The sequence below is a fragment of the Oryx dammah genome, unplaced genomic scaffold (genome assembly GCF_014754425.2).
Source record: "Oryx dammah isolate SB20612 unplaced genomic scaffold, SCBI_Odam_1.1 HiC_scaffold_1, whole genome shotgun sequence".
NCBI classification, from domain to species: Eukaryota; Metazoa; Chordata; class Mammalia; order Artiodactyla; family Bovidae; genus Oryx; species Oryx dammah.
The window spans coordinates 96,790,846-96,813,974 of NW_024070185.1; the positions used below are offsets into that span (position 1 = coordinate 96,790,846).

The 23,129-nt window shown below is 42.0% G+C and overlaps 2 protein-coding genes across 4 annotated transcripts in view; both read right to left on the reverse strand.

Moving 5' to 3' along the window:
* Nucleotides 1-21,479, reverse strand: part of CTNNAL1 (catenin alpha like 1) — a 63,470-nt gene extending 41,991 nt beyond the window's left edge. For both annotated transcript variants that reach the window (XM_040237329.1, XM_040237325.1), the window contains exons 1-2: nucleotides 15,304-21,479; nucleotides 4,765-4,954 (exon numbers count right to left, since the gene is read on the reverse strand). In XM_040237329.1, coding sequence (XP_040093263.1) covers nucleotides 4,765-4,954; nucleotides 15,304-15,444 — 331 coding nt within the window. In that variant the 5' untranslated portion in view covers nucleotides 15,445-21,479. The remainder of the gene's footprint in view (nucleotides 1-4,764; nucleotides 4,955-15,303) is intronic.
* The window catches only part of TMEM245 (transmembrane protein 245), a 78,575-nt gene continuing 71,602 nt past the window's right edge, over nucleotides 16,157-23,129 (reverse strand). For both annotated transcript variants that reach the window (XM_040237322.1, XM_040237318.1), the window contains one exon: nucleotides 16,157-21,636. In XM_040237322.1, the coding sequence (XP_040093256.1) occupies nucleotides 21,591-21,636 (46 nt within the window). In that variant the 3' untranslated portion in view covers nucleotides 16,157-21,590. The remainder of the gene's footprint in view (nucleotides 21,637-23,129) is intronic.

Below are 23,129 nucleotides of genomic sequence, written 5' to 3' on the forward strand. Positions count from 1 at the left end.
CCCATGGTTAATAATACTATATTGCATATTTGAAAGGTGTTACAGAGTAAAATCTTAAGGTCTCTACAAGAAGAAAAATCATTCCATTGAATACCTGACACAAGTATAATGCTGTATGTCGATTATACCTCAAATTAGAAAAAAGCAAAACTATAATGCAAAAGCTCAACACAAGAAAAGTTAAAACTAATAATTATAATGACAACTAATCTTTACTGAGCACTTTCTATGTGTCAAATGCACACATGCAATATATCAAACACTTCTATAAACACTAACAATATCCCCATTTCATAGATGAGAAAACTGAGACTGTGTTCCTCAAATGATCGTTCTCATCCATTTATCTGAGTGACTTAAGAGGCAGTTCTCAAGAAGGAAAAGGACGTTGCACGTAAGAGAGAACACGTGGAGACCATGACACCAGACAGCCTCCCAAATATGCCTGCATGGAGCTCCTCGGCTTACAGGCCTTTCAGGGCTGCACAGCCTGCTGGAGCTGGGGCAGCTGTACACGGCCCCATTCCCCCAACACTGAGAGCACAGTGGCATGCTAGGAAGCCAATAAGGTGAGGACTCAGACTGCCCTTTCATTTAAAAATCCTTACTCTTGCTTTAATTAAGGATTCGCTTAAGAAACAATAATGTGCAGAACGTCTCTCCATTTTCGGTGGAATTGTCCATTGCATTATGTAATAATGTCCGTTGTGTAAGTGCCCACACAATTTAGTTCCTGGAAAAAAGCCTCTCTCCTCTTGACGAGCTGGTTCGTTTCCTTCCAACAAACAATGAGAATTAAATAACCATTTCTTTCCCCCATTTTTTGTCTAGCTTTCAGGAAGCAGAAAGATAAATTTCATGTTTAATTGGAGTAACAATATTGGCCAATTCATTTCTAGTATACTTATATTCATCTCCTATTTTAATGGGTTTATTAATCATATATTTAATTGTAACTCTTTTATATCTCTCTCTCCTATTTTAATGGGTTTATTAATCATATATTTAATTGTAACTCTTTTACATCTCTCTCTGTTTTGTTTTTTTTTTTTTGGCCAAACCTCACAGCTTTCAGGATCTTAGTTCCCCAATCAGGGATTGATCCTGGGCCATGGCAGTGAAAGCATGAGTCCTATCCACTGGACCACAAGGAAATTTCCTTAAATCTCTCTTAATATGAGGCAAAACATACATTATGAATAGACTAAGGCCATCTCATTCCTATTCTATTGACATATCCTAGTGAGTGACTAGAAACCCAAACTCAGAATCCTCCCTTTGCTTTAATCAATAACCAAATGCTACCATTTAATCACCTAGTGACTATTTAGTGTACGTTTTCTGCTTTTTATACCCCTAAGACACTGTCTTGATTTAGCCTGGTACAACAGAAAAGTGTTATCAACTCCATATTAATCTCTCTGCCTTTAGTCTCAACCCTCTCTCAATCATCCCTCATTTGTTCATTTCCCCCATGCAACCAGAAAGATTTCTAACATAAAACTACTGTCTTTCATCTGGCCCCCAATTCCTGTCTATCAAGTACAGAGCAGGGCCTGAAGCCATTCCTGTGCCATTAGGGCATGTGTCGTCTAGCTGGCCCCTTCGCATTACTTGGCCTTATCTCACCCACTCTGTTCCCCCAACAATGACACTCCAAACACACCTGCTCCTCCCTCAGGGTTGCCCACCTCAATTAATAGTGCCATCACCTACCCACCAAACCTTGGAGTTGTCCATGACCCCTCTTCCCATCACATCCCACATCCAAACTATCAGCAAAACCGACCAGCTCCACCTTTTCAATATAACCCAAAGCATCTGCTTTGCACCACCTCAAATGCTATCGCCGGGCCTCAGTCACCATCATCTATCACCACCTCCTAACCGCTCTCTGGCTTCGCCCTCATAACTCCTAACATCTGTTCTCTGCACAGAAGCTACCAGGGATACTTTCAAACTATAAATGAATTTGTGTCACTACCCTGCACCCGACCTTCCACTAGCCCCAAGACACCGAGAAAACAGTCCAAAGTACCTCTCTGCCTAGAAAGCCATGCCTGTTCTCACTCTGCTCCTGGTTAGGGAAGTCCTTCCCCCAGATACTAACACAGCTGGGGTCCTCATTTCAGTACTGTCTTTGCTCCAGTGTTACTCCCTTAGAGAGATTTCCTCTCCCCCTGTTTCAGCAGTTCTCAACTCAGGGCTATTTTGATCCCTCAAAGGACATTTGGGAATGTTGAGACATTTTTGGTTGCCTCAATGGCTGAAGAAGGGATTTTCTGACATCCACTAGGTAGCAGTTGGGGATTCTACAATGCACAGGGCAGGCCCCCACCCCAACAGAGAATTACCAACAAATAATTATCCAGCCTAAAACATCAACAGCATCACCAACTGAGAAACCCTGCTGGCCTCCCTAAAAGAGACTTTCTTTGGTCTCCTAACCCTTCAGTTCAGTTGCTCAGTCGTGTCCGACTCTTTGCGACCCCATGAATCGCAGCACGCCAGGCCTCCCTGTCCATCACCAACTCCCGGAGTTCACTCAGACTCACATCCATCGAGTCTGTGATGCCATCCAGCCATCTCATCCTCTGTCGTCCCCTTCTCCTCCCGCCCTCAATCCCTCCCAGCATCAGAGTCTTCTCCAATGAGTCAACTCTTTGCATGAGGTGGCCAAAGTACTGGAGTTTCAGCTTCAGCATCAGTCCTTCCAATGAACACCCAGGACTGATCTCCTTTAGGATGGACTGGTTGGACTCCTTGCAGTCCAAGGGACTCTCAAGAGTCTTCTCCAACAACACAGTTCAAAAGCATCAATTCTTCAGCACTCAGCTTTCTTCACAGTCCAACTCTCATGTCCATACATGACCACTGGAGAAACCACAGCCTTGACTAGACGAACCTTTGCTGGCAAAGTAATGTCTCTGTTTTTCAATATGCTATCTAGGTTGGTCATAACTTTTCTTCCAAGGAGTAAGCGTCTTTTAATTTCATGGCTGCAGTCACCACCTGCAGTGATTTTGGGGCCCAAAAAAATAAAGTCTGACACTGTTTTCACTGTTTCCCCATCTATTTCCCATGAAGTGATGGGACCAGATGCCATGATCTTCGTTTTCTGAATGTTGAGCTTTAAGCCAACTTTTTCACTCTCTTCTTTCACTTTCATCAAGAGGCTTTTTAGTTCCTCTTCACTTTCTGCCATAAGGGTGGTGTCATCTGCATATCTGAGGTTACTGATATTTCTCCCGGCAATCTTGATCCCTTATGCTGCCTTATTATCTTTTCCATAACTATCACTACCTGCCATTGGGCACTTATCTGTTTGTTCATTTGTTTGTGTCTCCCTCTCTAGAATACAAGCTCGACAAGGACAGACTTTTTATTGACTTCTGTGTAGCTATATCCCTTTGGTCTAGAAGAATGCCTGGCATATGGCCAGCACTCAGTAAATTTTTATTTAAAGAATAAGTGGATAAATGATACTCAACAAAACTAACTATTTGTATCCAGCAAAACTCCCCAGTTCTCTCAGGCTTCTATCCTACCAGTTATAGAGACGTCTGAGACATCAGGAAATCTGAAGTCAGATTTGTCTCCGGTAGACACAAGAACGTGCTTACTTTTATTTCCATTTTCCATATGGTGGTAAATAGGCTACTACGGCATCTGGTCCCATCACTTCATGGGAAATAGATGGGGAAACAGTAGAAACAGTGTCAGACTTTATTTTTCTGGACTCCAAAATCACTGCAGATGGTGACTGCAGCCATGAAATTAAAAGACGCTTACTCCTTGGAAGAAAAGTTATGACCAACCTAGATAGTATATTCAAAAGCAGAGACATTACTTTGCCGACTAAGGTCCGTCTAGTCAAGGCTATGGTTTTTCCAGTAGTCATGTATGGATGTGAGAGTTGGACTATGAAGAAGGCTGAGTGCTGAAGAATTGATGCTTTTGAACTGTGGTGTTGGAGAAGACTCTTGAGGGTCCCTTGGACAGCAAGGAGATCCAACCAGTCCATTCTGAAGGAGATCAACCCTGGGATTTCTTTGGAAGGAATGATGCTGAAGCTGAAACTCCAGTACTTTGGCCACCTCATGCGAAGAATTGACTCACTGGAAAAGACTCTGATGCTGGGAGAGATTGGGGGAAGGAGGAGAAGGGGACGACCCAGGATGAAATGGCTGGATGGCATCACAGACTCAATGGATGTGAGTCTGAGCGAACTCCGGGAGATGGTGATGGACAGGGAGGCTTGGCATGCTGTGATTCATGGGTTTGCAAAGAGTCGGACACGACTGAGTGACTGAACTGAACTGACTGATGGTCCTTGATGGCAGAGTCCATGCCTCACATTCTGTACACCTCTCACATTCAATGGCTGATGGCAAGGGTGGTAAAGAATCCGCTTGCCAATGCAGGAGTTGCAAGGGATGTGGGTTTCCAGTAGGAAATGGAAACCCACTCCAGTATTCTTGCCTGGAAAATTCCACAGACAGAGGAACCTGGTGGGCTACAGTCCATGGGTTTGCAAAGAGCTGGACGTGACTGAGTGCACACATACATAGGGGCGGTGGGCTTCTACCCTGCCTAGTGAAAAAATTCAATGACGCAGATTTAGGACTTGATCCAAGAGACATTCAATATTCCTGGAAGCTAATCCAGGGCTTTAAAGGCAGTACACATTTTTACTCAACATAAGACAATCATTTGTCATGATATCCAAAGCAATAAAATTGGTATAAACAGGCTTCAACGTACCTGCTTGTTTAGCTTCAATGCAGGCAATCTTTATTTCTTCTTTCAAGTCCCAGTTTTCATCGGCTATAGCTTCCCCCACCTTAACAAATCTTCCAACTGCCAAGTTGACGGCTTGTCCTACACGTTGAATTGCTTGCAGAGTTTTATCAGACTTTTTGGTATTATCTTTATGATTAATAAGTGTGGTGATCTAAAAATAAAAGATAAAAGCAAACTGCTTAAAGTTTATCTCAGTATTTTTTTTAAAGCAATATCACAAAGACCAAGAAAATCAAGCCCAGCATACACTAGCCTAATAAACTCAATTAATGCTTCAAGCCAGAGACAACCAGCAAACACCTTGCATCTCTCCTGGGGTCAATGTTTCCTTTAATAACAATTCCAAATTTACCTGAGGGGGGTTATCAAGGGCACACATTTCTGTAAACCCTCCAGACAGATCAACAAATCATTAAGACAGGAGAAAGTAGAAGAGGGTGGATTCTTACATCCAAAGAATCCACCGGAAACCAAAGCACTTCAGGTCTAGATCCTTCAACCGTGACTTGGGCTGCTGTGAGAGTAGAGACAGCATTTTGTTCACCGGGCACGTCACTCTGCTGCCTAGCACAGTGTTTAGGTTATACAAAATGCTATGTGAACCATAGATGCTTACTGAAATAACCAGACATTTAGAAGGACCAATGTAATCTATGGTGACATATAAAAATATTTAAAGAATGTTACATGAAAAATGTAAATCCCAAATGGTACATGTAAACTGCATATAACTTTGAAATGATTTCTATAATATATTAACAAAGATCAGAATAGAGAATTAAGAGGAAGAGGCTTGTTCTTTGATCAGCTACTACGTGGCAAGCACTTTATGTGCTGTGGTATTCATAGTTTTGTGTTTCTTGGCTCTGCCATTACTAGCTAAATCATCTAGGGAAATTTACTTAAAAATCTCTCTAAATTTCCTCATCTCTCATACTGTTTTTCAAATTTTGAAAATGTTCTAGAGTCTAGGTTCTGAGGATACATCACTAAACAGGATGAACACAATCCTGCCCTCATTCTGTTTACAGTCTAACCAGATAACAATAATTCAGTTGTACACAATATATTTGTTGAACACCTATCATATGCCAAATAAAATTCTAGGCAATTTTATTGCCTACAAACAGCAATGAACAAGAAAGAAAAGGCCCACAATCTCACGGAGCTTACATTCTAGTGGAGTGAGGACAGACACAATAATCACACAAATAGGTTAAAGACATTAATGTCAATGCTATGCAAAATGTCAAAATAAGAAAGGATCTGTGTAAGCTCCTGGAGATTAGGTGACCTTCCTTCTGCGAAGAAGTGATCTAAACTGATATCCTGGGCTTCCCTGGTGGCTCAGAGGGTAAAGCGTCTGCCTGCGATGCGGGAGACCCGGGTTCAATCCTTGGGTTGAGAAGATCCTCTGGAGAAGGAAATGGCAACCCACTCCAGTATTCTTGCCTGGAGAATGCCATGGACGGAGGAGCCTGGTGGGCTACAGTCCACGGGGTCGCAGAGTCGGATACGACTGAGCAACTTTACTCACTCACTTTCACTAAATGATATCAAGTAGTTCAGTTCTGTTCAGTCGCTCAGTCATGTCCAACTCTTTGTGACCCCATGAATCACAGCACGCCAGGCCTCCCTGTCCATCACCAACTCTGGGAGTTCACTCAGACTCACGTCCATCGAGTCAGTGATGCCATCCAGCCATCTCATCCCCTCTTGTCCCCTTCTCCTCCTGCCCCCAATTCCTCCCAGCATCAGAGTCTTTTCCAATGAGTCAACTCTTCACATGAGGTGGCCAAAGTACTGGAGTTTCAGCTTTAGCATCATTCCTTCCAAAGAAATCCCAGGTCTGATCTCCTTCAGAATGGACTGGTTGGATCTCCTTGCAGTCCAAGTAGAGAGGCTGGTAAACATGAAGGGATAAAGTATTGCAGGGAGAAGAAATAACTGTTTAAGAAAAATAAGGGAAGAAAAGAAAAAGGAGGGGCATCCTTCAGAATGAGACTGTTCTTTTTTTTTTCAAATAAAGTAAGCCCAGAATAAAGAATAATGGGCAAGAGGACAAATGTAAAACCAATATCCAACAGGTAGGCAGGGACCAGCCATCTAAGGCTGTGAATTGGAACAGAGTTTGTATTTGACTCTGTGTGACAAGTCACTCAACAATTTTTGAGGACAGTGGTATAATCTCAGTAGTGGTTTTAAAATGTGTGCTCCAGTTCTTCAATATTTCTCCTTTCAAGCTTCATTTCTCTCCCCTTGAGTGAGATGAAATTAGTGACCCACTTCTAACGATTAGAATAAAGTAGAAGCAAGGATGTACCTCTGAGAGTAGGCATTAACACACATTGTGACTTACATTTCTCTCTCTCTCTCTGGGATCAATCACTGTGGAAGAAAACCAGCTACCAAATCATGGAGGACAACCAATGCTATGGAGAGACCCACGTGGTAAATAAATGCTTAGAACAGTGTCTGGTATTTAGTAAACATGACATAATGACTGCATGCTAAGTCACTTTAGTCCTGTCTGACACTTTTCGACCCCATGGACTATAGCCCATCAAGCTCCTCTGTCCATGGGATACTCCAGGCAAGAATGCTGGAGTGGGTTGCCATGCCCTCCTCCAGTGGGGCTTCCCAACTCAGGGACCCAACCCGGGACTCCTGCATTGCAGGCAGACTCTTTACCATGTGAGCTACTAGGGAACTGCCTGCAATGCAGGACACCTGGGTTGGATCCCAGGGTCAGAAAGATCTCCTGGAGAAGGGAATGGCCACCCACTCCAGTAATCTTGCCTGGAGAATTCCATGGACAGAGCCTGGTGGGCCACAGTCCATGGGGGTCACAGATTCAGACATGACTGAGTCACTAACACTTTCACATAATGATTAGATGTTGTCCAATTTACATTTCTAGAATCTCTGTTCTTTCCTCATGTTTGTGATGCTATCTTATTTTCTAGAATAACTGACAGCAATCTCTTGATTGTAATGGATTATCTTAGTTTATTTTGTGGGACGATAAGAAAAGAGGTGAAGATCCAGGAAGGAAAAAAAAACAAGCCTAGCAGTAGGCCAGAAAACAGAACAAAGTCTTAATTCCCTGAGACCTGAAAAACAAGGGAGCCAGCCCAGGACAGAGAAGTTCATCTCTGGGCTTAACTCACTAGTAAACTCTCAAAATTACAATATATAAAAATTGACTAATCTGCTATAGAAACCAATATAAGAGAAAGCACACTGAATCATGTTGAGGTCTTTAAAAGCAGGAAAAGGGGCTCTTTCACTCACTTTTTACACCATTTCTGTGTTTTACCTTTGCATTAAAAATACCTATATTCACATACAGAGAACAGCAGAGCGCCCCATATGGACTCAATGCATCTCCAACTTGGTGAGACCAACGATCCTGAAAGCTTCCAGGACAGTGCAGTGAGAATCGAGGAGACAGGGGAGCTACCCTAGAGATTTCAAGCCTCTGTGTAATGGTGAGTGGAGTAAATCTATCACAGACAGGAAAAGACTGGTGGGTGGTAGAATAACATTCCAGGCTAGGGTGGGGCTGTGTGGCAGATTTCCCTCTTCCCTTCCTTGGATAAAAGCATTGTAAGACTGGGAGTGGGAGTTTTGACAGGAAGAATAAAGTGATTATTAAAGAAGGTGGGTGCTGCTCTGCAGGAATTGTGCTTGGGACTTAGCCCAGAGCATGTGAAAAACTGTCTGAATTACAAAACATACAATAAATGAGTGTATATAATAGATATCTGTACCATTTAAAGAAATGACAGGAAGGCAAAACACACCTACCACCAACCTTCAGAAAACACTATACCAGCACCTCTGAAAATCCAGGTGCCCTATGGGTCCCTCACTTTCCAGATCACCCCCTCACCAGCCAAAAGAAACAACTGTCCTAATTTCATGCTCATCAGTCCCTTATTATAACTGTTGCACCTATGTTATATCCTTAAATGATACATGGTTTTGTTTTGCCTGCTTTGAACCTTTTAATTTTTTCTCCTTAACATTTGAGATTCATCCAGACTGATAATTATAGCCATGGTTCGTTCATTTCACTGCTACATCAGTATCTCATTTTATGAACCTAGCACTCTTTATTTAAACATCTTTACTGCTAAAAGACGTTTGGGTAGTTTTCAGTTTGGAAGCAAACTATCAACATTCCAAACTATGTCTCTAACACACGTGCAGGATTTTCTCTTAGGGTGTGGATTTAAGAGTGAAAGTACTGGGTGTAGGTAATACCTACTGTCAACTTTAATATATTACATCAAATTGTTTTCCAAAATGGTTGTACTACTGACATTTCCATTAGCTCCACATTCCAATGCTTGTGCTGTGGTTTTAACTTGTACTTCACTGATTTCTAACAAAGCGGAGCATCTTTTCACATATGTGTTAGACATCTGAGTCCTCTTCTGCAACATGACTACTTATTTTACCAATTTTTAATGGGTAATCTTATTTTTGATTCATTGGAGTCCTTTATTTATTCTGGGAGCTACAATCATTTGTTGGTTATTTCTGTTGCAATCATATTCTCTTGTTTTATGGCTTATCCTTTCAATTCTGACAAAGATTCATTTTAATGGAGCAAATATATTAATCTTCGCTTTTGGTCTATTAAGAATTCCTTTCCCACCATGAGGTGGGGAAAATATTGCCCAATTTTTTTTGCCTAAAAGTACTGTAAGTTTTTACTTCCATATTGATATTTTTAATCCATTTGGAACTGTTTCTGTATATACTATGAGACAGAGATGCAATATCATGTGTTTCTATTTAGATAATCAATTATCCTCATTTTTTAAGAAGTTCTTCCTTTTCCTACTGACAAGAGCCCATTCTGTGAATTATCAAGTTTCCATATGCGTGTGATTGTGTGCTTGTTCCTAAGTTCTCTACTCAGTTTCACTAGTCTCTTTGTCCATCTCTGTTAAATCCACATTGTCTTAATTACTCTGCTGCTGCTACTGCTAAGTTGCTTCAGTAGTGTCCGACTCTGTGCGACCCCATAGACGGCAGTCCATTAGGCTCCTCCGTCCCTGGGATTCTCCAGGCAAGAACACTGGAGTGGGTTGCCATTTCCTTCTCCAATGCATGAAAGTGAAAAGTGCAAGTGAAGTCGCTCAGTCGTGCCCGACTCTTAGCAACCCCATGGACTGCAGCCTACCAGGCTCCTCCGTCCTTGGGATTTTCCAGGCAAGAGTCCTAGAGTGGGCTGCCTTTCCCTTCTCTAGCTTTATAATAAGACTTGAAATCTGGTAGAGCAACTCCACCCACCTTGTTTCTCTTCTGATATTCTTGGGTTTCTGCTCTTTCATATAAATTTTAGAATTACTTTTATCAAATTCTACTCAAAAAATCCTGTTGAAATTTTCATTGGAATTGCATTAAATTTACATAGCAATAGGGAAAATTGGGAGCTTCCCTAGTGGTTCAGATAGTAAAGAATCTGCCTGCAATGCGGGAGACTCAGGTTCGATCCCTGGGTCAGGAAGATTCCCTGGAGGAGGAAATCGCAACCCACTCCAATATTCTTAGCTGAGAAATCCTATGGACAGAGGAGCTGGATGGGCTACAGTCCATGAGTTTGCAAAGAGCTGGACATGACTGAAGCGACTTGGCACAGGGAAAATTGATATGCCCATGACATCAAGTCAATCTAGCCAAGAACATGGTACTTCTTTCCCATTTATTTTGCTTTACTTTGGCTTTCTCATAAAACTCCCCACAAAGCTTAGAAACTCTTTTATTAGACACATATATACACATATTTTGCTTTTATTTTTATTCTAACTGGTATTTAAAAATTTAAACAAATTTTTAATGGAGTATAAGTTGATTTATAACTGGTATCATTTTTTAGGACTACTCTTCTGTTATTAATGCAGAGCAAAGTGCAGCTGACGTAAGACTCTTACACTGAGTGAACTTACTAAACCTCTAAATTCTTAAAATTTATTTGTAGACTCCATTTCTTATGTAGATAATTATACTTTGATTTTTCCTTTCTTATCATTACACCTTTCACTTCGTGTCTTGTTGCACTGGTTATGATTTTGAGCACCACTGAATAGAAGCTATGCTAACAGGTATCCCTCGTCCTGTTTTAGTTTTAAGGAATTGTTTATTTTAAATTTGACTTGTTGCTATGACATTAAATAGATGGGGAAACAATGGAAATATTGACAGACTTCATATTCTTGGGCTCCAAAATCGCTACAGATGGTGACTGCTGCCATGAAATTAAAAGACGCTTGCTCCTTGGAAGAAAAGCTATGACAAACCTAGACATCACATTAAAAAGCAGAGACATTACTTTGCCAACAAAGGTCCATCTAGTCAAAGCTATGGTTTTTCCAGTAGTCATATATGGATGTGAAACTTGGACCATAAGGAAGGCTGAGCGCTGAAGAGTTGATGCTTTTGAGCTGTGATGTTGGAGAAAACTCTACAGAGTCCCTTGGACTACAAGGAAATCAAACCAGTCAATCCTAAAGGAAATCAACCCTGAATATTCATTGGCAGGACTGATGCTGAAGCTACAATACTTTGGCACCTGATGTGAAGAGCCAACTCCTTAGAAAAGACCCTGATGCTGGGAAAGGTTAAAGGCAGGAGGAGAAGAGGACAACAGAGGATGAGATGGTTGGATGGCATCACCGACTCAACGGACATAGTTTGAGCAAGCTCCAGGAAATGGTGAAGGACAGGGAAGCCTGGCATGCTGCAGTTCATGGGATCACAAGTTGGACATGACTGAGCGACTGAACAACAACTTCTATTATTAGTTTGTTATGTGCTCTTTATCACGATGAGGAGTTGAATTTAACCGAATACTTCCCTGGTGGCTCAAAGGGTAAAGAGTCTGTCTGCAATGTAGGAGACCCAGGTTCAATTCCTGGGTTGGGAAGATCCCCTGGAGAAGAAAATGGCAACCCATTCCAGTATTCTTGCCTGGAGAATTCCATGGACAGAGGAGCCTGGTGGGCTACAGTCCACAGGGTCCCAAAGAGTCGGACATGACAGAGCGACTTCACTTTCACTTTTTCTCCTGCAGCCACTGAAAAGAACATGTATCTTTTCTAATATGTGATGCAGAAAATTACACAGGAACATTTGTCCAATATTGATGTAACATTGCATTCCTAGAAAAAGGCCAGTAGTCCAGAACTTTTTACTTAGAGTCAGAAGAGGTTAAATGATCTGAGTAGAAACTGCTTAAAACTGACTGAACTGTTCAAGAATAGCCCTACTTCCTCACCTCAGACCCTATCTCCTCTAGGGCATCATTGCTGCCTCATCCACACCTGCTCTGAACTCTTAGAGCATTTACTATTGATGATGTTCATCTGACACTTAGCACGTGCTATTCTGTACCTGTCCTATCTCCCAACTAGAATACAAGTCCCTCGAAGAGTAGTAACTAGAAAGCTTACAACAAATGCTTGCCTAAAAAGCTTAGACTAGTCTAATGGATATGGTGGTAAAACATGAGTTGAATAATAATACAGCATCCTTAGAAAGATGAGACTCCTGGACATGAGTTTTCTAGAGAGCTTCACTCGAATCCACTCAGTTCAGTTCAGTCCAGTCACTCAGTCGTGTCCTACTCTTTGCGACCCCACGAATCACAGCACGCCAGGCCTCCCTGTCCATCACCAACTCCCGGAGTTCACTCAGACTCACGTCCATTGAGTCCGTGATGCCATCCAGCCATCTCATCCTCTGTCGTCCCCTTCTCCTCCTGCCCTCAATCCCTCCCAGCATCAGTCTTTTCTAATGAGTCAACTCTTCGCATGAGGTGGCCAAAGTACTGGAGCTTCAGCTTTAGCATCATTCCTTCCAAAGAAATCCCAGGGCTGATCTTCAGAATGGACTGGTTGGATCTCCTTGCAGTCCAAGGGACTCTCAAGAGTCTTCTCCAACACCACAGTTCAAAAGCATCAGTTCTTCAGCGCTCAGCCTTCTTCACAGTCCAACTCTCACATCCATACATGACCACTGGAAAAACCACAGCCTTGACCAGACGGACCTTTGCTGGCAAAGTACCATCTCTGCTTTTCAATATGCTATGCTATCTAGGTTGGTCATAACTTTCCTTCCAAGGAGTAAGCATCTTTTAATTTCATGGCTGCAGTCACCATCTGCAGTGATTCTGGAGCCCAAAAAGTCTGACACTGTTTTCACTGTTTCCCCATCTATTTCCCATGAAGTGATGGGACCAGATGCCATGATCTTCATTTTCTGAATGTTGAGCTTTAAGCCAACTTTTTCACTCTCCTCTTTCACTTTCATCAAGAGGCTTTTTAGTTCCACTTCACTTTCTGCCATAAGGGTGGTGTCATCTGCATATCTGAGTTTATTGATATTTCTCCCGACAATCTTGATTCCAGCTTGTGCTTCTTCCAGCCCAGCGTTTCTCCTGATGTACTCTGCCTATAAGTTAAATAAGCAGGGTGACAATATACAGCCTTTGAAGTATAGCTGTGGACACATAATATGTGGGATGCAGAACCTCAGCTATGGCCCTGAATTAGCCTTTAACAGGGAAGGAAAAACAAAAAAAATACCCACATTTTCCCCCGTTAGCATTGACCTCTAGTTAACTCTCAGCAGCCAATGCCCGTTTCCTTCTCCACTCTCCTACTCTGTCCACCCGCTCTCACCCCTGAATTACACAACGCAGAACTTGTAGGATACATTTTTAGCAGTGATACTGTGAAATGTTACCATTTCTGCAGATTACAACAACCTTGTTTTTCCATTGTGACTCTCTTATCTGGACCTACTACTAGCTGACCTCATCACGTCTTCTAATCTCTAGAGACAACAAATACAGTGCGGTGTAGCTAAGACTCTGGGACCAGGCTGTCAGGGTGCAAACCCCAGTTGGACATTTACAGGTGAAGTCCCACAAGTCCCTTATCCTGTTTCCTCATTCATATAATGAAAATAAACATATCTCTACCCCTATAAGATTTATGAGAATTAAATGGGCTAATATGTATAAAGTGCATAGAACATGGTCTCACCCATAGTAAGCATTCTATCTGTATTATTATATTTTTAAATGGATAAAATACCACTCTCTTAACTCTCTCTTAAAACTACTCCAGTAGTTCTCATTTTCTGTTGTGGTTGTGTTGGTGGTGGTAATGGTATTCTTTTGTAGGAGGGGGCAATGCAGATATCACTAACTGATCCTCAACACATCCCACCTGTCAGTGCTTCTTTCCAACAATGAAGGGAAGGCCCATACAGAGCATCAAGGTTATTCACTGTTCTGTTAGCCAGGTTAAAATAAGCACAGGTGAAGAAAATGGGGCTGTTTATTTACTCAGCATAACAGAAATATGGGACATGTGTGGCTACTGTTATCAAATATTTGCAGGCTGGGATGGATTAGAGATATTAATAGTATTGAAAATTCTATGGACGAGCTACAGGCCCACACCACTGAGCATGTTTAAGCAGGGCCCTGGTGACCAGATGTCAAGGATGCTGTAACAGAGAATTTTTTAAAATTCAAAGTCAGATAACTTTTAAGATTCCTTCTACCTTGAAAATCTTGGCAATACGAATGTGAATCATCAAGACGTTACAAAGGAGTGTGAGTCACACATCCAACGAGCTTCTTAAGGCACAGAATTCTTCACTGCCCACAGTGCTTGGCACGTAACAGACCTAGAGGAATTCTAGCCCCGAGGGTTCATATAAGTCGGCTCTCAGTAACAAAAACTTCTCTAAAGCTAAGCGCGTCAATTAGCTGATTCCAGACTTCTGTTGTGACCGGTAAATTCAATACACCATACATCCCAAATGGGATTTGGCAAAAAGATGTGTACCCGGATTAACTATCAGGCGGTCCTCCACTTCACCATTCCGAGGCCGAGCAAAAGCCAATTAAAGTGAGCAGGCAGGTTAAGGGGAAGGGTGGCCCGGGGTAAATGGGCGACTGGGGAGCAGACTTACACACGATCCGGGGAAGGGACAAAGGCCTAGGGGAGAGAGCACGCTGGACTCGGAGGCACGCGCCAGCCAGACTGGCTACCGTCCGGGTTGGGACTGGAGATGCAAAGGTGTGACGGCAGCGAGGAGGGCCTCTGAGGGACAGCGGAGCCCCCGCGGGGGTCCCCTCCGCTCCCCGGGAGCTAGGGCCGGGGGCCGCCGGAGTCGGAGTCCCGGGGCGGTTCGGGTGCGGAAGCCTGGCGGCGCACCTGCGGCCGGACTCCGGTCCGCACAGGTCTCCCCGCCCCGCAGCCGGATTTCGGATGGTCCAGATTGCCTCCGCCTCAACGAAGGCCAGTCCTCAAGCCCCAGAAAGGCGACCAGACGCCGACGCCGCAGTCCCGGCGCGGAATGTGGGGCAGCGGCTGCCGCCCGCCCGGCCTAGCCCCCGCCGGGAGCTACCGCCGCCATCGCGGGCCGCGGCGAGGGGGGTGAGACCAGGGGCCGCGCGCGCCGCTTTACCTGAGAAACCAGCGGCAGCAGCGTCTGCTCCACCGAGCGAGTTTTGATCTCGAGTCCGGAGTCGAGGGCGAAGCCCGACGGGCCGGAGCCGTGCGCTGCCCCGGCGCCGCCACCGCCTGCGGAGCCCAGAGAGGCGGCCATGGCCTTTATTCAGCCCGTCGCGCAGCCGGGACTCTGCGCCGCTGCGGGCCCGCCGCCTCCAGCCAGCCAGCCTGCCTGCCGGCGGCAGCTGCGAGGCACCCGCGCCGCCCGAGACCCCGCCCCCGGAAGACCCCGCCCACCCCGCCTCCACGCGCTCCGGCCTAGGGTCCGCCTTGCAGCCCCGCCCCCAGCCCGGGCCCCGCCCCTTCTGCCCCCATTCCCGCCCACCTTGTTTCTCTCATCTTTCTTCAATGGCTTCCGCACAAGTCTCGCTCCTGCCAAATGAGAGGCACAGGATACCTGAGGGCCTCCCATGAACATGTGGCCTCTTACCAGACCAAGGACATCCATGCTCAGCGAAGCTACCTGTCCTCCTCCGGAGAAGTGACTCTTCCTAAATCCGAATTCCCCAGGATTCCTGGAAACTGCGCTGTGATTGAAACTATTAATAACTGGTAGACCAGGACAGGAGTCAAGCCTGTAGGGACGGGCTTCTACCCTAAGATAGGACTTCTACAGGTTACAGTCTTTCTGGAACTTTCACAAACACATCTCCCCTTACGTAAACTGTCCATGTTCCATAAAAATTCATTGTACGCACCGGTGCCAAAGGAAAGGCAAGATATAAGACATAAGAGATGGACAGATGTATTCATTAAAGTTTGACTTCACTGAAGATCAAATTTCTCAACAGAGACAGTTTACCACTTGATTCATTCAACACTAGTAATTTTATTTCAAAATATAAATATTTTTACATTTACAAAGATGTTACATCAGTAGGTTGTCAAAGCAAGTTAAAGCTAAGAAACAGCATTTGTGAGGATAGACACATGGTTATATCGGAATAATCTTTTTTACTTTCAAACCATCTCTACTTTGCCTGAGAATGCAGAGATGATAAATTTGCCACAAGTTACATGAGCAATAACAACTATATAGCCAATCTTGGCTTCAAAATCAAATGGTATTTGAAATACACTCCAATCACCTAGACAAGTGGCACTGCAAAGCACAAAAGAAGGGTTTTCTTTGGAATAATTACAATTGGAGTTACATTGTCTGGGTCACTGCCATTAAAAACAGTATTTGATAATAAGCCAAAACAATGTTTTAAAATTTGTTACCACAGCTTTCAGAGTAAAATATAAAGCCAGAATAAAAAGTAAGAAACCAGGTGTGGAGTACAGAACGCTGGATTTGGAGTCAGAATTTCTGCAACTGAATTCTGGCTCCATTATTTTGTGGTATAAATTTAAGGGAAAGATCACAAAAAACCTTTCTGAGCTTTGATCTGATAATACTTGATGCCTGCCTATCTCACAGGGTTGTTATGAAAGCAGTCTGAAACCTATAAAGTGCAATACAAAAGCATTATTAAAATGTCATATCAACATATCACCACTGCATTTGCACTCTAACTGATCTTTGAAAAACTTTCAAAAGTAAAACACAAATACTGACTTTACACACCATAGGTGGAAAAGAATCTCTATACTTGATGTATAGCTCTGAATGGCAAATACGGTTTTTTTCTGGTATTTCACTAAACTTTGAGATATATTACAGTTTACATGGCAGATGTGCCTGCCATTCAGAATTCTATTACGGATATCTTCCAAAAGAGCTGTAAACTTTTATTTGAGAGCCATGTTTCCCAAAGGACCCCAAGTCCTTTGAAATGCTCTGAGAAAAAGAGGGTGAAGGTGTAGTTTAAGGTCAAATAAGTCTCGTAAACAGAGTCTTTGTCCCCTCTTATAAATTCACAATATATAATAGCATGTTAAAAACGCTTCAAAGTCCTACTTCGGAAAGGAAACAAATTCAGCATTCCTCAGTTGTAACTTACCATAGAGTCCCTTCCCCCAACTCCATATACACTTTCATTCACTTAGAACATCTAACAACATTCCTTGGAACTACTGCTATAAGGAACACATTTTTTCCAAAATTGGCAAGCTGCATGGGATCGCAAAGAGTCAGACACAACTTAGCGACAGAACAACAACTCAACTAGGAAGGAAAGGGAAAAGAAGTATAACAATGGACTGAGAGAAAAAAAGAACTGACTCTACTCTGAATTGTCACTGACGGGCGCCATGTTAGAAAAGACACTTCAACCTATGGACTTGTTTCCTTCTCTGTTAAATGACAGGATCACCTAATTATATAAGGCCTATTGTAGCACAGAATTTCTATGACTCCAGGAGGCAGACAGAACATGTTGGTTTATAATTCTCTTATTTTTAAACTACCAAAAAATTTAACTGTTTAGTGGTTTCATATAGCATGAGTATTTTTTTTTTGCAGATCTTAAGTTAATGTAAGCTAAATTTGTCAACAAGGAAAGTAACTCGAGTGAAGAAACTTTAAAAAAGAAAAATATAAATGAGACAATAGCTTTCAGACAAACTCTATTAAGAATAATTATACTTTAGTAGGAATGTCTATCTAAAATAGTCTCTCCAGATTGGAGTAACTAAACTAAGTGATGAAAGTTTATTGAATAGCTAGGTCATTTCCAAATAAAATGAGATTTTGAAACATAATTACTGAACACTGGACAGGAAGGCCTGGTGTGCTGTGATTCATGGGGTCGCAAAGAGTCGTACATGACTGAGCGACTGAACTGAACTGAAATGAACTTCCTCTTGGGGCTTCCCAGGTGGCGCTAGGGGTGAAGAATCTGCCTGACAATACAGGAGACACAGGATACTCAGGTTCGATCCCTGGGTCAGGAAGATCCCCTGGAAGAGGAAATGGCAACTCACTCCAGTATTCTTGCCTGGAGAATTCCATGGACAGAGGAGGCTGGCAGGCTACAGTCCATGGGGTCGCAAAGAGTCAGATATGAGTGAAGCGACTTAGCATGCATGTGTGTATAAGTTAATGAAATGAATATATTTTGATGGCAAAATGTGCAAAGACAAGAAATACATAAAAACAAAAAACTACTTGTCCTTGGCTGGAACTAACATTTGGAACTATGTTGCCAGGGGCTATTTCTACTGCAAAATGCCTACTCTAATACTTTTATAAGGGTCTTGGAAGACCCTTAGTGGAGACCGCAGTTTTCCTATAAACCTTGAGGTTGAAAGCTCTGGTGAGCTCACCTGAAATTACTTTGCTCTAGGCTAATGCCTCATGGCCTGAATTTCTGAGTAAATATGGCTCTGTAGTGACACATCCTGAAACGCTGAATACAACCAAAGTGAAACCAGAGATACTAGGAAGTCCAGAGGGGTCACAGCAGGTTCTTATTAAGACCAAGGTTAGCCAGAGGACCTCATCTGCAAGCCCTCCAAGTGGAATAAACTGCTATTTCCAAAGCTACTCAGTTTGTTTAAATAACATTTCTTGGGTATCGAGAGTCAATCTGCACCAGTCTCAAAAGTCAAGGGAAAACTCTGCCAGCTAACCACCTTTAATGGAAATGGGTGTTAAGAATTCCTGCAAACTTAAAAATAAATAAAACTGGTATCTAAGGCAGTCTGGCAGAGATCACTTCCAGAAACAGAGAGTGTGATAGAAATTTTGGAACTGACGCTGGACTTACATGGCATGGGTTTATGCTGAAAATCCTATGCCCCGTTCTCTCTCGGAAAAGAGAGGCACATACTGTGAGGGGAGCTTTTTTCCCCTCCATTCAGTTTACAGTTGAGTAGTGAATGTGACCTTCAAACTTATCTTTAATAAAGTGATAAAATGCAGAACACTGTGATAGGATTTCGGTACTTAGTTTTTACTGAAGCTACTTATACTTCATCAATTATATGCTTTTAGGGAAATGTTCTCTTTCTGGGTCAAATCCTGAGATCGTCTTGCTGGATGGAGCACTGGGGCAGTTCAAGTTTCCTGATATGACTGGGTAGTAGTCTGGGGCACCTCTGCTCTTGATATTTCAGAGTGATACTACATCAGAACCAGAGTTTAGAGTTTGACAGCTCTAAACTCTTCTCTTAGGGCTCAGAGTCCTCCTCTAAAGACCTAGTATTCATACTAACAATTATGACCAGGAAGAACAATGTATTAACCCCAAGTTTATATGTTTACCATTTCACTTTATAGAGCTAAAAACACTCTGGAGGAACATAATTTGTATATGCACACTAACTCATTGTGCATAATATTTACCTCTTATAAATATGTGCTAATCACAGCTGTAAACTTATCATTATATCATTAACAAAAACAAACCTGATTTATTTCTTAAAACTTTTAATACAACATTTTTAATTTTAGCAATACACATAATCTGGCTAAGATTTAAGGTAAGAGAAGGCCTTCTTATGAGCTATCCCCTACAGCACCCTGTACAGTGCCCAGCATGGAACCCAGAGTTTGGGAAACTCTCAACCAATGCTTTACAGAATGAATGACTGAACCAGTGATTAAAGAAAAGAATGAGTTAATTAATGCCAAATGTAGCACTTGGTTGAATATCAGACTGTAACTGTTGAAGGAGTCATAGGAAATATAAGAGATCTGCATATAGTTTATTGTATAAACAAAGACCTCGCAGTAGCCTCTTTTCTAGACCAAGTTTTTCTTAAGTAATATCAGAATAAATTTAATGTAATTATCATAATTATGCTTCTTAATGAGAAAATAAAGTTTTAGAAAAAAGGATTTCTACTTTTAAATGTTTTTCCCAAAAAGGAAATCTTTGTTACTTAAGAATCCTCTCTCTACCATACTGAATACTCCTTTGGGGACAGAGGAAGTGGCTGAAGGTTGTTTTACAAAAGGGAAAGGGCACAAAGGTAAAAGCTGGGTTCTAGTCCTGGCCTTGTCATTAACTGTAGTCTATCCAATAGAACAGGACATGATTCTACCTCAAAGCACTGGAAAAACTGTGTTAAGATACTAAAAGGGAATATTGTAAAGTAATTAGCCTCCAATTAAAATAAATAAATTTATATTAAAAAAAAGATACTAAAAGAGTCACTGGAGTATAGCAAGGTTGGCAGACTGTTGAGTAAGAAAGATCTGAGGTCAAATTTTACTAAACTTCATGACTTGTAGTTGGTCACTTTTCTGAACCTTAGCTTCCCCATCTGTGTGAAACACAAAATAATATGAAGCTATATGAAAGCTGATGTGAAGTGACTGTGAAATGATATGTGCAAAAAAATTGTGTAAAATGTAGAGCAGTATGCTGGTTATTGTGATATCTGAGATATTTAACAAGTCACGATTTAATTCAACAAGCATTCATCTAGAGTCTGTGTGCAAGGCACTGTGCTAAATGATGGGAAAATACTACACCGATACAAAATTTTACACTAGTAAGTAACTAATTGGCCAAATTCTAAATAGTAAAACAGAGACATTTAACAAATCAGAACACTGCTGCCCCTGAGATTTTTTTACTTAAAACATTTGGAAAGGGGGGAAAAAAAATCACAACATGAATTCTATCATATTGTTACCATTAATAGCAGCTTAATACTTAATTAATTTCAGTGTGGTCAGCCAAGGTTTAGAAATTTGGCAATAGTGTAATAGAGGAAAGAGGGAGAAGGGGAGGAAGGGCTTCAGTCTTTCTTCTCCTATGGTTGCAACATACAACTAACTGAACTTCAAATAAGCCACCCACGCTTACACTGAAGATTTGATTTTTCCTATGAGAGGACCATACATGTGGAAGAAGGGAGAAGACTCATTTTTCCTGCTCAAGCAACTATATTCTCAAAAGTGAAAGCCCTCTTCATTGAAAAGTGACTGTCATAGAAAAGTTTAAGGACAGATTTCTTAAAACAGGAGAAAGTCACACTATATACAGCAGGTAGATTACGGCTCTTAAAAAAAAAAGTTATAAATACGTATTATAATATAGATAACCAAAGTGGGAAAATTTCAAGCCACAATACCAGTGTATAAACTAAAACTTTTCAAGCCATCTTAGCAACACTTAAGTGAGTAAACCACATTTCTGAGCTCTAAAGCTGTGCTTCAAAATGCAAAGCAGCCCACAGCCAGTCCTCTCTTGTCCAGGCATTCTGTACGGAAGGCCAGGAGGCTCCTGCGTCTCGTCCTGGGCTCTGTTTGCCAGGCGTGGCTGAAAGGACAGGAGGCCACAGCTGAGCTGAACTCACAGTCAAGGTTGAATTTCCTTAGAGAAATCACTGCAGTTGGAAACCAAGTCAGTCTACCGAAGGTTTCAGGTCTTCAGAAATGTCACGGAAAGTCCTTTAAGAAAAAAAGACAGGATGATTAGTTTTGCTTTTAGGAAAATGGGGAAAATAAAACCACAGAGATACTTAGAAAAGAAAAATAGCATCTAACCAGTAATTCACTGTCATATAATATTCTTATAAGTTGAGAGCCTTGGTGCCATTATGTAGTCACTGTTTTTTTTCTTAGTATTTTCACTGAGTATTGTTTTGAAATTTGATAGTTGTTTCTCAACCTGCAGCAACAAGAACTCTAGTTTTCTTTTGGAAGGTCTATCCAAAAGACTGTTTCCCTAGACTCTCTTGAAACTAATGACCATGTGACTACCATCTGGCCAATGAGATGTAAGTAGAACTGTTGAGTGACTTCTGGGCAATGTCCTTAGAAGAGAAAGGTGATCTTTTCTGACCTTTCCCCCTTCGTGCTGACTGGAAAGTAGACACAATGATGTTAAAGAGAAAAACAGTAAGAGACTAAAAATTAAATGCTAACTGGATAACTTTTATTGCAAAATAGGAGAACTGATCCAGCAATGTCCCAGCTCTGAGTGCTGTGGTTTAGGGCAGGAGAAATAGGATAGGGCTTTTCATCAAATGACCGTGAACTTATACTGTTTCTGACCTACATCAAACAAGCCAAGTGAATGTGGCTCACTGGCAGGTAATAACTGGGTTGGATGGAGGGGGTCTGTACTGGGGCCTAACTTAGGACTGTAGTAGCTAGCTGGCCTTTGCTACATAATTTATCCAGCCAGGTCTGCATCTTTGTTGGCAGCCAAATGGCCAGGTCAGAGTTCATCAATGAACAAGCATTCATCTTAGATGAAAAGACCTCATACCAAGGCTGAGAGAACATCAAGGTGGGGGGTCAAGCTTGGCGTGGATGTTTGTGGAACAGACACACCAAGCCCTGGTCTGCCGACCTTTGTACTTCTTACAGCCATGAGAGAAATAAACTTCTGGCTGTTAAAGTTCTACTGATGGTGGGGTTTTTTGAGTTGGTTTTTTTTTTTTTGGTTATAATACAGGCAAATCTATCTTAAAATGATACAGATATGAAGCACAATTTTATTACCATCCTTTTAGACAGAGATTGCTTTGCTCCTTTACAACCATATCAGCAATTAGGAGGGTTAGACAGGCAGGCAGAGGTAACCCTTTAGCATCACAGAGGAAGTACTTAAATGTCAAGTGGGGCACAGGTCAAATGATACAGAAAAAAAAAAGATTACATTTGCTCAGTTATCTGAAGGCTCTTTCACTGGATGGTGTCGGAAGCCTCATAGCTCAAGCACATCTCTAACTAGCACAGCTCTACATCCAAAGGAATAGCTTTGAGGAAGGGGTAAGCTTCCTGGCTATGGCTCCTGTGTCTCTGAAAGGGATTATGTATGACATGACTGAACTCACCATGTTGAATATATGCCAACAGGTCAAAGAACTAGAATGAATTTATCTCCTGAAATATTTTTATACTGAGAAAAATTCTCCCAAACTAAGATTTATACA